This window comes from Sturnus vulgaris, chromosome 3 (genome assembly GCF_052056855.1).
Source record: "Sturnus vulgaris isolate bStuVul1 chromosome 3, bStuVul1.hap1, whole genome shotgun sequence".
Taxonomy (NCBI): Eukaryota; Metazoa; Chordata; class Aves; order Passeriformes; family Sturnidae; genus Sturnus; species Sturnus vulgaris.
Window position 1 is genome coordinate 38334918 of NC_142245.1, and position 13776 is coordinate 38348693.

Consider the following 13776-nt stretch of genomic DNA (forward strand, 5'->3'; position numbering starts at 1 on the left):
CTCAGAAGGCTGCACCCAGGAACCTTGCTGCTTTTCCTCTGTTTTTCAGTGGAGAAGGCCTTCCCCTGAAGGGGCTAAATGCAATTGCGTTAAAGGCCTCTAAGGCTAGTTTATTTCAAGACCATTCCTTCACAGAAAATTCTCTATCACTCCTGCCCCGCTCCCAGCTGCACAAACCCACAAGCTGCTCTCAGTTTTAGGATCTTGCTCTTGTCCTAGGCACCTGGGACTCCTTCTTCCCAACACTCTTAATGCAATGATAGCCCATACCTTTGGTGTGCTGCCCAGGGGTAGGAGCCATCCCCATTCCTGCAGACAAAGAATAAGGCAGGACAATTCCTGTGCCACAATCTGGGTTTGCATTCTTGAAGGAAGTGATGGAGATACTCAGCAAGTTGCTGAGTAATCTGATCTACTTGGATCTGCTGAGAGCAGGAGGTTGGTGTTCAGAGGTCCCTTGCAACCTAAATTGTTTTATGATTCTCTGATACACTGTTTCTGGGATTGTAGTTGTTTTATTTGATAAAGGTACATCATCCATCCATGTATTAAAAAAATAATCTTTCTGGTGAAGCTCCAGTCCCCTCTCCCAGGTCTCACTCCTGCCTGTGCAGTCACTGCTTGGCTTACTTCACATCACCTCGAACCCAGCTCTGCAACCCTCCAAGCCAGTAGTGGGGTTTGGGTTGTAGGGAATTTTGCCCCACTGCTGAGCCGCCTATGCCCATGAGGAGGCACAGAAATCCCTGGTCCTGGGAGGGAGCCACTGATTGCTGCACACTAGACCAGCACAGGCAGGAGCAGACCTCATACACAGCCTAAGTGACCTGACCATCTACTGCCTCTTAGCCATGCTTTCTTTAGCAATGGTGGAAAAGGTAGTTCTGTGTCTGCTTCCTATATTCATCACAGGCTCAGTAGCCTGTCCTCACATCCACTGTGGGGAATTTAGCCTTTGTTCTATTGAGAAACGCTGCAATGACTGATTTGAGGTTAGAGCCAGCTGCCTGCCTCAGAGTGAATGGCAGAGGAAAGGAGGACCTGGATCCTGTATTGCTCCTGAACCAGCCACAGCATAGCCTTGGCCATCTCCAGTTTCATCTATGAGGACATATGAGAAGGACCAGCTCAGGCCCAGAGGACCCCAGAGGAGAGCAAACAGTGAGGCAGAAATTCACTCCGCAGAGGCAAACGATCTTGGTCGTTTGTGAGACCAGAAAGGACGGCTTGGTAAGTGGGTCAGAGACCCCTGGATTATCAGGAGGGAAGTATGAAACATGTTTGTAACCACAAGTCTGACAGCAAGAGAAGAGTGCATCAGCCAGGGCAGAAGAAGGGTATGAGACTGCAATGATTTTTGAAGTCTCTTTGATCTGGCTCACAGAACCACAAGGCCAGGGAGCAAGGCTGTTTGCTCACTCCCCAAGGACTTGGCATCTGAAATGACAGCCTCCAGAAACAGGCAGAAACTGCGAGACCCATGCAGCCACAACTGTCCCAAAGGCCCCAGAAGAAGCATCCCAACACCAGCAGAAATGAGGATAAATCCCCTTCCCGTAGTCACAGAGAGGAGTTACAAAGGGTCTGGCAGTATTTGGGCTTGCAAGAGGGCTGTGCCCTCCTCAGCACTACCTGTCCTGTTTCTGAGTGCTGGTGTCAGATGATGCCAGTGTTTGCATGGCAGGGGCTGCTGCAAACAGCACACCATTGCTCCCCTGCAGGGCTAGCCCAACACGGCCCTGCCTTCAAATGCCCGTGGGTGCCAGCTGAGCCCGCCAGCCAGGAGACAGCTCAGACCCAGGCAGGGCTGTCACACCAATGCTCAACACCCAGGCTTTTGTTGGTGTATTTGCTGCCCTGGGAGCCCTTCCCCGCTGCCCAGTCGGTGCCGCTGTGGCTCCGCAGGGTGCAGTTCGAGGGGTTTGCCAGCATGATGACCTGCCAGGGCCTGGTTCAGAGTCCTCGCAGCTCACAGCTCTGTGGTCTTCCTTGGCTCAATCAAGATGGTGTTGAGCATGCCCACCTGACACTCCTGGTCTTGGAGCTTTCTTGCAGCCTGAGAAGGGCTTTGGCACCAGTTCGACCTTTGACGGCCTCTCTGCCAGTTCCTCAGCATTAGCAGGACAGTGATGAGGACCAGCACTGCTGTCAGCACCCCGAACACCAGCACTGTCACCAGCTGGGCTTCACTCAGCCCTGAGTCCCTTTGGGTCACCACCTCCTTCACAGAGATTTTCAACAACCCTCCCCCCGGCTCTTTCTCACTGTGGTTGGCCACACGCCGCCCCGTCACCACAGTCCTGATGGGCTCCAGCTGCGTCACCCCCGGCGTCTCACTAGTGGTGCTTTTCATACCTCCAGCATTCTCATGGTCTGCAGGCTGGTAGGGGGGAGACCAGGTGGGCTCAGGGACGGAGATCTCACAGGTTTTGCCAGTGAAACGGTCAGGACACAAGCAGTCATAGTCATTGATGCGGTCATAGCACTTTGCCCCGTTTTTGCACGGCTGGCTGGCGCAGTCATTGACGTTGATGGTGCAGAAACGCCCTTCAAAGCCCACCTGGCACTGGCAGGAGAAGCGGTTGACGCCGTCGTGGCAGGTGGCCCCGTTGGCACAGGGGCGCATCAGGCAGTCATCCACATCGTGCTCACAGAGAGCCCCCACAAAGCCAGCGAGACACCGGCAGGTGAAGTTACTGGCAAAGCCATTTTCATCTTGACATTGCCCACCATTCTTGCAGGGAGACCTGTGTGGAGAGAGCAAGGATAGATCAAGGCCCTGGAGACCAAGCAGCTTCCCCCACTCCAGGAAGATAATTATACAGAGCTGCTTGCATGGTCAGTGTGTCCAGCTCTCTCCGTGGGGGCAGCTATTTCTAGGAGAAGACTGGGTGGGAGTTTGTGTCTCCTTGAGTGAGAGGCCACGGGACCCCCTCAAAGGCTGTGGCTGTGCACAGGCTCACCACCCACCAGGGAAGGTCTTCAGCCAAACGATCTGAAGAGGAAACATGCCCTCCTGATGCTCCCCAAAGGCATCATGGATGTCAGCTCATCACGCCTACAGCAGTTTGGCTGCCTGGCAGATAGGATGTCCCAGGAATTATGAACAGATTCCTGTCCTCCTACAGCAGGGACAGAAATCTGTTCAGATTGCAACAAAGCCCTTGCCCTAGTGGGACTGTGCACTGCATGCTGCTAAACCAAAGCCAAAGGTGGTTTTGGCTTAACTCCATTAGTGTATGGAAATTAACAGAAAACGAGCCAAGCTGGGCCTCCACTTGGCAGTTGTGTGACCCAAAGTTAATGCTGTGTGTAATCTCACTGCAGTGTCTCACCCTGCCTTCTCACATGGCCCTGTCTTCATCTCACAGTCCTTCCCGTGGAAACCCTCTGGACACAAGCAGGAATACTCCCCATCTCGATCGTAGATGCACTGTGCCCCGTTCTGGCAGGGGGACTGGTGTTCGCAGATGTGTATATCTGAGGGAGAAAAAAAACAGTGTGAATTAGAGAGAAAAGAGAGTTGATGTGGACAACTCAGTGCAAACACATCCCACCAAACCCCCTGGGGATGGAGAAATGGCAGGAGCTTCTCACTTCTCCCCTCCGATCGGCACCTGCAGCAACAGAAGTGCAGTGCCTGCCTGTGTGGTTGTGAAGATGCAGTGTATGCCAGCTGTCTGACCAACGGAAACCCCTGGTACGGACGAGTCTCTGGGGCTGGAGAAGGGGAGTCCCCCAGCCACCTGCTGAAGGCAGGAAGCCTTGGGGAAAGCAGGGGATGCTGCTTGGAGTCCTGACGCAGCATGGGAAATGCAATGAGTTCATCTGCTCCATTTTCTGAGGCTGGCCAGTGCCACACCAGCTCTTGCCATACAGCCAGGGAACAAGTGTCAGCATTCTGACCTCTTTTGCAGGAAGGGAATGGTCCCAGCTGTGGCAGCCAGGCAACATCCCATCTCCCAGGCAGCCAAAATGGCATCACCCAGGTGGTTTCTGGCTATGCTGGCTGACATATCCATGGCGGTGTGCCGGGCTTCTGCCCTCAGCACCAAAGGCGGGGATGTCAAGCCCACGACTCACCTTTGTCACAGAACTTGCCAGCCCAGCCGGTGTGACAGATGCACTGCCAAGGTTGGTGGCACGTCCCGTGCAGACAGCCTGGCATACGCACGCACTCCTCGCAGTACTCCCCCTCCCAGCCTGGATCGCACCTGCAGGAGCACAGGGCATAGCAGCATCATCAAACCCCAGCAGGAGCTGCAGAAAAGCTGGCTGAGTGCTGTGCAGCGCTCCCACAGACACAGCAGTGCTCAGAAACCCTCCCAAAGGCCCCATGGACCTCCTAGCTCCCTCCTCCAGAGGTAAGTACTGACATCTCATCTGTCCAACGAAGCAAGCAGACAGAGCAGGAGCAGACACCATCTGCAGCCAGAGAGCGTGAGTGGCCAGCAGCAGAGCTCAGCAGCTTCCTTTCACTGCCCACATCCCTCTGCTCTCCTCCAGCTAACTGCTCTGTATACACCACTGCATCAGCTCAGCAATTCCTGTGCTTCCCACAGCAGGCAGCCACTCTGAAAGGCAGAGAAAAGCCCACCCCTAACCCTGAGCTTCCTGAGGGAAAGGGACAAGAGGCTGCTGAGGTCCACGTGTTCCACTGCTCCTCTCTGCATTATAATGTCTGTCAATTTTTGTCTGGAGTGCATGGTCATCCAGCTGTGAAACCTTGCTTGCTGTGGCTGGTGCACAGAATAGACTTATCGGCCAGCTCACAAGGACAACTCAATGGGAAAACCTATAGCATACAACGAGCTCTTCTGGCCCCAGAAGAGCAGGGCAGTGGCAATGGCTAAGTAAAGCCAAGCTGCATTGCTCCAGTGGAAGGCACCCCTCAGACCTGCCAGCTTCAAGGTGGAAATCAAGTGATAACAAGATGAGAGTTCAGAGGAGGTGACACCAAGCCACAACAAAAGCTACGCTCAAACCAGCACAAAATGAAATCTAAGAAAAACAACACAGTTTCTCGAGTAAGGAAGTGGGTTCATTTTCATGGCTGGGGCTCATTTCAACACAATGTATGGTGACTGCAGTTTTTTTGCGCTGGTTTACAGTTGTACTTTCAAACCTGGGCTGGCTGTTGTCACTGCATATTGTTCCAAAGAGATGAGGAGTGAGGAAAATGTTTAAATATATATATATATGTATGTATGTATGTATGTATGTATGTATGTATGTATGTATTAGAGGCTTTGCAATGGGATTGGAGGTGATACCATGTGCCTGGTATAGTCTGGGGAAATATATTCATACCTGGACAGCCCTGAGCAGAGGGATGTGGACACCCCGACCCCCCCAGTACCTGCAAGGAGCAGGTACCATCAACTCTTCCACTTCTCCAAAAGGGAGCTGGCCAACCTAAAAATTGCCAGGGAGAGGGCCAGGTAAGCAGCCAAGTCTCCATGAGTTTGAGGTGATTTTGAGGTACTGCCAAGCCACAAGGTTCAGCAAATGCTTTGGAGGCCTGAAAATAGCAGCAGCAACTCACGTGTGGAAAGACCTGCAGTTGGGACACCTGCCACGTGGTGATGTGTGGCCTTGCTCCCCCAACCAGCCACAGCTGCTGAAAGGGCCCAGGGAGGAGTCTATGCAGCTGCAAACAGGGGCCCAGCCAAAACAGAGCTGAACACTCCCTGATGTGGCAGTCAGCAAGAAAAAGTGGCCCAAGTGTGGTGTGACACTGGAGGCTGTCTGATGAAAGGGAACTGACCATGCCCTGGCAAGAAGAACGGGGTGGCATTGGGCAGTCTGTCCCCTTGCAGCCACAGGTGTCCCAGCCAGCCCAAAGCCAGCCTTTGCCTCCTGGTGCTGCCTTACAGAATGGGGGCTCCAGATGGTCCTACAGTGGGACAACAGGCAGTGAGTCTGTGGCAGCCCAGAGCAGTGTCATGGGTGCTTCCCAGGCTGAAGGGCAGGGTCAGCTCTGAGCTTTGACCCTGCGGGATCTGGGCACCAGCTGGAGCTGGGATGCCAAGTACCATATACACACTTCTGCTGCTGTAGCTCACAGCTTGCTGGTAAACCCTTTATGAAAACATCCAGAGATCCCCACCACAGCTCAGGCTTCTGAGAGAGGACCCCTGAAGCCCTCAGTTATATGCATGGCTGGAAGCTCTTCTCTTACATGCCTCAGGGAGAGCACCTCCACCTCAATCAGCGAGGAGGCCAAGCAAGCTGGCCAACCCTCATGCCTGCCCTGCTGCCTGATGACTTTCCCTCATCATATCTGAGCCTGAAGGCTGCTTCCCATCACCCAGGCATGGCCAGGCTGTCCTAGGCTTCCCTCTAGACAAAAAGGGCCCAGCAGAATAACACTGGTCCGTGTGTGAAGGTGGGCACCCTGGAAGCACAGGAGCAAAGGCTAGAGTGGACCAGCAAGAGGCTGAGGTATCAAAATCTCTCACTCCAGAAGGTGTCGGGTAAGAAGAGAGCAGAGTCATCGATTTCAGGTGTGGGTGAGTGGAGGAGGAGGTGCTTCAGCTCTGGGCAGTGGTGTAGGCACCAGGGACATAGTGTCAAGACAGAGAGAGCAGTTACAGTCAGGAGCAGCAGAGAGCCAAAGACAAGCCATACCTGCACTTCCCATCCTGGTCACAGCAGCCATGGGCAAGATTGCAGCGCTCACTGCAGTCATCCCCTACAAGAAAGGAGATATGTAGACTTGGATTAAGCAGAGACTATAGATGATTCCGTATCTGCCCATGGTCCTGGTGTTTCTTTAAGTGCTCAGCTTACCCATCCCCAGAACTGTAAGGTGGGGGACCTTCCTTTCACTGCTGGATGCCGCACAAGAAATGAGGATTTCACGATAACCCAACCAGCAGTAACACTGTCTTTATTGAGAAATGAGGCTCTGCTTCAAAATTACCCAGTCTCTGGTCATCTTCCCTACCTTTTCTCTGCTGCCTCCCTTAGATTTTGGGCCCTTCTGGGCAAGAGCTGGAGTTGCCCATGCATTAAGACAACCTGTGTAATAGGGACTGACCCACCTGGGACTTGGTCCCAGAGCCTTGCAGCAAGTATGGTGGGAAAGCTCAGGGCCAAGAACTGCAAGGGGCACAAAGGATAGAAATGGAAAGAACGGTTCTTCTTTACCTCCCAGGATGTCACTGTCCCCAGGGACAGCTATTGGCACAGAACGGTCTGACAGGGGCTCCTGCCCTCTTCCAGGACACAGTTGCCAGCACTCTCCTTCTAGCACAGGGAAGCAGGATTTGGCATCACATGGGGCCAGGTATCCAGTTCTGTTTATTTATTTAAAAGCTACAGAAGATGTAACTGAGCCGTGGCCTCGCTGTGCCACTTTTCATCCTCTCCTTGGTGCCAGGTGTTCCCTTTCATCTCCACCTTTCCCTCTTCCCCATCACTTGCTTGCATCTTGGCTGCACAGGGGAGCTGGTTCACTCTGGCTCCACGAGCAGTAGAACTAGAGCAAATGTCAAGAAGCAGGGGCTTTCTCCAGAAGTCTTGTGCAATCCCAGGCCAGGCCCAGGAGGTGAATGTCCTTACCTGAGCCCCTCCATCCTGGACCAAAACAGATTAAAGCCCCCATGCCTAGAGATGCACTCAGGCTTTCCCAACAGCATTTTGTGCTGCCTGGGAAAACAAGCAGGGGAAGAAATGCCCTGTGCATGCAATTTTACTGCAGTGAGGCAGCATGTCCCACTGCACAGGGTAAGAGCCTCCTAAAACAAGTAACTATGGAGCTGAAGCAGCATCCTGAGACTGCTCAGCCCCAAGCCTGGGTATCACCACCTTTCCTATTCATAATTATCTCTCCTAGCACATGGCTTTGGGAATTCATTGCTTATCTGGAGCAGAGATAGAGCAAACTAATCTTTGGGAAAGGATTTTGTCTCACTAGATCCGGGGTTAGCTGTTCACTTTTGGGACCTTCTTCCCCCTGAACAAGCTCATTGGTTTGGGAACCCATTCACTCTGAGAAAGACGGAGCAGCAGGGATGTCTCTGCCAGTCTGCTCACGCACTGCCACCCATGTGTCCAAGAGTTTCTAAGGTGCCTCCAGTGTCACATTCCAGGTGATTAGTGACTGGGCAGCATCTTCTGCTTTTCCAGGTCACACCATCTCTATTTTGCATGGAAAACTGAGGACATTAAGCATTCAGCATTGCATTCAGCAATGCCAAGGACAGGTTTGGAAAGATGGATATGAAAGAGAAGGACCCATGTCTACAGAGACTAACCTTGCACAAGCTGGTGATGGGCCAAGAGGATCCAAATCAAGGACATGAGCTGGAGACAGAAGCTCCTGAGCATGGTCAGTGTCGCCCCACCGAGATGAACACCTACAGAGAGAAACAGAGCAAGTTCAGCAAAATCCCTTGGCTGACACCACAGGTTCATTTCACACATCCCTTCCTCTCTACTGCCTGGGAGTTATGAATTGAAACATCCAGTTTTAAACAGACTCGTCAGCACACTCCCCTCTGTCCATCCAGGCTCCTTCTTCTAACTCAGGTTAGGGCACTAAGAATTAAAAAGCTTTTGAAAACGTATGTACAGGAGAACCTAGTGTGCATACTCAATCCTGTGTAGTAGCTCAGGCTGTTAAACCACATCTTCGAGCACCCACCCCTGGTAGCTGCTGTCAAGAGATCAGAAACCTCCAGAAATACCAACCCAGCTGTGGGGACCTTCATCTTCCCTCCCTAGATCTGGGAGGCTTCAGCTCTGTGTTAAATAAGGTCCTCCTGTGCACATTTGAATGAATAGATGGGCTGAGTGTTCTGCACAGTGCCCAGGCTGCTTTTCAAACTTTGCAGGAGAGCAGGGAGTCCAGCAGATCTAACAGAGAAGCAGGCAGTAAACAGCAGCCCTCTTTCACTGTCCAAGCAGGAGAGTGCAGCAACAGGCGCTAGAGCTGGGCTGCAGCCCCGGGCAGGAAATGTGAACGCACACCTCTCACTAGGTGCGGTCCTTTTCCTCAGCTGTCCTGCAGAGAGCCCCGTCAGCCCAAGGTTCGTGCACCCATCTATTTTCCGACCGCCTCCTGCCCTCTTGAAGTAGCATTAAATACTTTCCAAAAATGCTTCGTTCCCTCCCAGCCTTCTGGGGTTGTTAAGGGCAGGAAATTCGAGGGTGATATCATAAATATATTACTGTAATGAGATGGGAGGGGTTAAACAGTTCTGTTAGGAGAATGGTGGAGGTATGGAGCAGACTCTATCCAGCTGCGTGGGTGTGATGAACAGGGGCCATTCCACTTTCAGCTTGACTCTTTAGCTCTGGAAGGTTATGTTTGGTCCATAGTTGTGTGAGAGACTCCTAAGATGGAGACGTAAGTCCTCCTACCCACCTACATGTACACATACATTGCAGGAAGAGGTTTTGGGGTCCCTGCTAAGAGCTTCACCTGCCTGGATCAGACAAAATAGCCCATAAAAATAATGATGTTGCTTGAAGCATCTCTCCAGCAAACAAACCACAACCAACGAAGGATACAGCATTTTCGGAGGGGGCTACACGATGTTACTGTCACTGCCCCAGCCAAATCCCACCATGGATTGCTGCATTCTTCTTCCCCACAGTTCCTCTGACACCATGCTTGCAGGACCCTCCTTTGCCTCCTGCCCCTAAACACTGGGCAGTGGCAAACAGCTGCTGCATTTCAGGGGAGGGCGAAGCAATTGCTATGAAACTTATAAAATAATTTAAGGCTGAAGAGTGAGTATCATATTCCTTCAGCGCTGTGAAAAGCATAAGCTCCCATCGCATGCCATGCCAAAGGCTGTTTTCCCCCCAGAGCTCCCCACTCGAGGCGCAGCCTCTCAGACATCCAGATGTAGCTGCCCCACGAGTGCTGGTCCCGGCAGAGCCCCGGGGTCGCCCCGGACCCTGGCATCCTGGGCGGCAGGTGGTGCCAGGAGAGGTGTGAGCAGCTCCCACCTGGGCAGGCCTGGCTTTGGGTCACAAGGACACTCCGTCCCACTCGTCCACCTCTGCCTGGCCGGGCTGGGGGCTACCAGACCTCCAGGTGCTGCGAGGTCGCCCCGAGTCTATTAACCTCCCTCTCGAGGGTATAAGGGACCGCTGTGCGCTTGGGGACTACCGGGGACATCCCCAGGAGGGGGGTATCAGGCAGTCTGAAGGCTACCGGGACCCCTCCGGGCTGCGGTCCGGGGGCAGGGCTGGGAACCCGGGGGATGCCGCGCCGCTGCGGCTCGCCGCGCCTGTCCCCCGCCCCCTCCCCCAGGGCTTTAGGACCACCCCACGCCCCAGTGCCCCCCGGAGGGCCACGGCCGCGGGGGTGCTCGGCTTCCCCACCCCACCCTGCGGCCGTGCCCGGGGGCACCCTCCGCGGAGCCCCGCCGGTGCCGGGGCGGCGGCGGGGAAAGGGGGACCGGCGGGGCTGGGGGCTGCGGGTCCCCGCGGCGCTGTCCCCGGGCCCTGCTCACCTCGGCGTCGCGGCGGCTGGTGGGGCTATCGCGGGGCGCGGCGGCGGGGGGCGGCCATGCCCGGAGCGGCGGCGGCGGGGCTGGCGAGGCGCGGGCTGCGGAGGGAGCTGCCGCTGCCGCCGCCGCCGCCGCCGCGTGTGCCGCGCCGCTCCGCCCGCCGCCGCCGCCGCCGTGCAGCCCCGGCCGCCTGCCAGCGGCTGCGTGTGCCTGCACATCCCCGCTCCCTCCCCGGGACATCCCGCCTCCCGCCGCCCCAAACCGCAGGCAGCCCCCGACCCGGCCCGCCCTGCCCGCTCACCCCTGCCCTGCTCCCGCCGCCGGGGGCGGGGAGACCCCGGCGCGGCCCGGGGAAGCTGCGGCTGCGAGGGCTCACCGGCCCCGAGCGCGGAGCACGGAGAGCTGTCCCGGGCCGGCGATCCCCCGCAGGGGCGCGGCCTTGCCGGGGTACCCCCGCCCGGGGCTCGGGGAGATGCAGCGCTCGCCCCCTCGCTGGGGCAGGGGCGCGGTCCCGCCGGGCACCGAGCCCCTCTCAGAAATAGGTGCGCCATGATCCGAGGCTTCTTTTTGCTCAGATTATCTGAAATAGTACTAATAAGCAAAAACACCTCCTGCATCCCCTCCCTGATGTCACCTCCACGGGCAAACTGTAGGGTTAAGAAGCCCCATTCTTAAAATAAAGGTTCAACTTGTAGTAGTCACCCCACAGAAAAAGAAGCCATCCAGAGAAGCTGTGGTCCCCAGCGTCTCTCTTGCTGTCACTCACGAGATGTGGACATCACTACTTCAGTGGACAATAAGGAGCAATAAGGCAACTGTGGGAGAGAGTCTGGGCTGTCACATCTTCAGAAGAAACAGCTGCCCACTCTCCTCCTCACCTTGTATGGCCTTTCTGCAACTTGACAAGATCTTATCCATCACCTTCAAAGGTCCTAGCAATCCTTAATTAGATTACAAATTCATATCAGCCAGCTCTTTTCTACCCTTGCATCCCACAAGCTTTACTGTTTTTCATCAGGAAGGAAGAAGAATCATGTCCTACAGGCACTTAATGGATGCTTTCACACTCCATCTCATCTCCTTAGACAAAGCTCAACTTATCCCCACTACCCTCTCCAGTGCCCCCAGCCCTCTGCAGTTCCTCCCAGTCCTGTCAGCACTCTATGGCAGCCATGGGTAGCTCTGCAGGGCCAGGACCCAGTAACAGCCCAGGCAGCAACCCATCCAAGCCAAGGTCTCTGCCAGCTCCGAGCAGGGACCCCTGCCTGCTCATCATTGGCATGGCTGGACAACACAACATGACTGAGTGACAAAATGGGGGCCTACCACCCTGCCGACCTCTGCAGGAGCTGTCTCCTTCCTGCCTCCTTCCCGCTCTGCTGTCAGCCAGGAGCACTGTTCCTTTCCTTGCCCTCCTCCTGTCTCTATCACCCCACAGACAGAGGGATAGAGAAGTACAAACCTCCTGCTTAGGTTGCTCCATCAGCTCTTTGGATATTTATGAGACAAGTGTGACACAGCTCTATCCTGAGATGCTTCCTGTGATTCTATATCCATTCTCATCCCCTGATCCCTCACAGCCAGCTCAGCCTGCTTTTGAGTCCTGACTCCTACCCTATCTGGAGCTTACGGCAAGAAGGGGAAGGCTGAGGGCGAAGCACAGCTTCTGGTACTTGGTTTAAAATCAGATAGCCCCTCCTTCCATCACTACAGCTCTAGGACCTGGAATGATCCACGTTTCTGCTCTGACACCCACAACACCCTGCCTTGCACTCTTTGCCAGTCGTGGTTGGAGGCCAAGGGTTTACTGGCTACACCTCCAACACTGAGTGTAGGCTGCTCAGCCTCACCCTCGCTTCCTCCTTGAAATCCTACCACCTTCAGTAACTGTGTCAGATAGAACACCACCTCCTGCTGCATCCTCCTCTGCTCCCACATTCCTCTGCTGGGATCTGCCCTGGTCCTGACTGCACTGCACTGCAACGTCATTGCACAGCCATGCTCTTAAACCTCACTTGGTTAAATGTGCCTAAGAAAACCCTCTGGGTGCTGTGTGTGCATTTGAATGGGCAGATAGGAGGGGGCCTGCAGAGGGACCCCAACATAGCTGATATCTATCTGCATCTCACAGCATGAGTGCTGTGAGAGAGGGAGATGGGGTTAGGTCACAGACAGCAGAATGGGACACGTGGCTCTCCCTGTGCTGCCTCTCTTGGAGGTCAGAGCTGTGCCACCAAGTGAGGGCTGTCCAGGCTTAGGAGGTAAAGTTGGTTGCTGAACATCTGAGCTCCAAGGAGGGGGAATGAAGAACAAAATCCAGGGGGGGATTTCAGAAGGTGGGATATATGAGGAAATGCGTTTTGTGGTTTGAGGTTTGGCTTTGCATGTATCACAGAGAGAAGCAGGCAGGGATGGATGGGAGTAAAAGGGGAATACAGAGGAGGGAGAAGGGATCCATGCAATGCGGATCTTGGGTGCACTCCTTCCTCCACACTGAAGGGCTCCCATCCCATCCCCAGGCACAATCCTGTGTCTCAGGCTTGTTGTGTCAGTCTGTGGACTGCCCACTATTATTTAATCAGAGCAGCTCTATTTGCAGACTCAAGAAATGGGTGTTGAGGGGATTCCTGTGCTTGGCTTAGACCCTGCTCTACTAGGCTCTGATCCCTGCCATGCCATCCCTAGAGGCGTCTCAGATGGAACAGCTGCTGGGTCAGAATTAGGAACGATTTTTTCCTAGCCATAAGAGTTCCTCCGTGGCTTTTTCCTCCAGTGAAGGAAATCCCACAAAGCAGGGAACTGGAGTGGGAACTGGAGTAACCTCTTGTGATGGTTTTCCCTCCAAATCATGCCAGATGAAGACTCCCTCCCCTGCCATCATCCCAACACACTGTCACCACTCACAGACAGAGGGAGGAATTACCTGTCAAAACCAGCTGAAGCTGCTTCCCTTTCTTCCGGAGTCTGGAACCTGCACCTTGGAGGCAGCCAGACATCAGGGACAAGAAGCAGATGCTGGGCTGAGAAAACAGATAATGCTGCCTCTTCTCCTTCACGAAGAAGCCTTCTCCGGAGCAGAAATTCTTCCCTGTGAAGAAGCCCAGAGAAATTCACTCCCTCCTGCTCACTCTAATTCCTCAAGAAAGGCAGAGAAAAGCAGCACAAAGAAGCTGGAGAAAGACTGCAAACACCTCTGAGCTGCCAATTCAAATGATTATCCTCTTCAGCTCTTGCTCTGGGTCACCCTCTCCGCCTTACGCACAGCACCAGCCCGGGGTCTCTAGGTTAAAACAAATGTTCTCCCCCA

At 54.4% G+C, this 13776-nt stretch overlaps 1 protein-coding gene across 3 annotated transcripts; it reads right to left on the reverse strand.

Annotated features, from left to right (window-relative positions):
- Positions 1-495: 495 nt before the first annotated feature.
- On the reverse strand, positions 496-13410 carry DLK2 (delta like non-canonical Notch ligand 2). Of its 3 annotated transcripts, none has more exons than XM_014874541.2 (6): positions 13393-13410; positions 8262-8363; positions 6631-6694; positions 4084-4214; positions 3336-3480; positions 496-2747 (listed from the first exon to the last, which is right to left on the reverse strand). In XM_014874541.2, exons 2-6 carry the CDS (start codon positions 8332-8334, stop codon positions 1970-1972), a joined length of 1191 nt encoding a protein of 396 aa, XP_014730027.2. In that variant the 5' UTR covers positions 8335-8363; positions 13393-13410; the 3' UTR covers positions 496-1969. The 3 variants fall into 3 exon arrangements, with proteins under 3 accessions (XP_014730027.2, XP_088017523.1, XP_088017522.1); XM_088161397.1 differs by lacking the exon at positions 13393-13410 and adding an exon at positions 10473-10612; XM_088161396.1 differs by lacking the exon at positions 13393-13410 and having other exon boundaries at positions 8262-9862.
- Between the last annotated feature and the right edge of the window lie 366 nt (positions 13411-13776).

Coding starts and splice junctions, on each gene's coding strand:
- DLK2 (XM_088161396.1), bottom strand. CDS start 8,430: ATGTGTGAAATGAACCTGTGGTGTCAGCCAAGGGATTTTGCTGAACTT. Junction 4,215..6,630: donor GACCAGGATGGGAAGTGCAG/GTATGGCTTGTC, acceptor GTGCTCCTGCAG/GTGCGATCCAGGCTGGGAGG. Junction 3,481..4,083: donor TGGCAAGTTCTGTGACAAAG/GTGAGTCGTGGG, acceptor TTTCTCCCTCAG/ATATACACATCTGCGAACAC.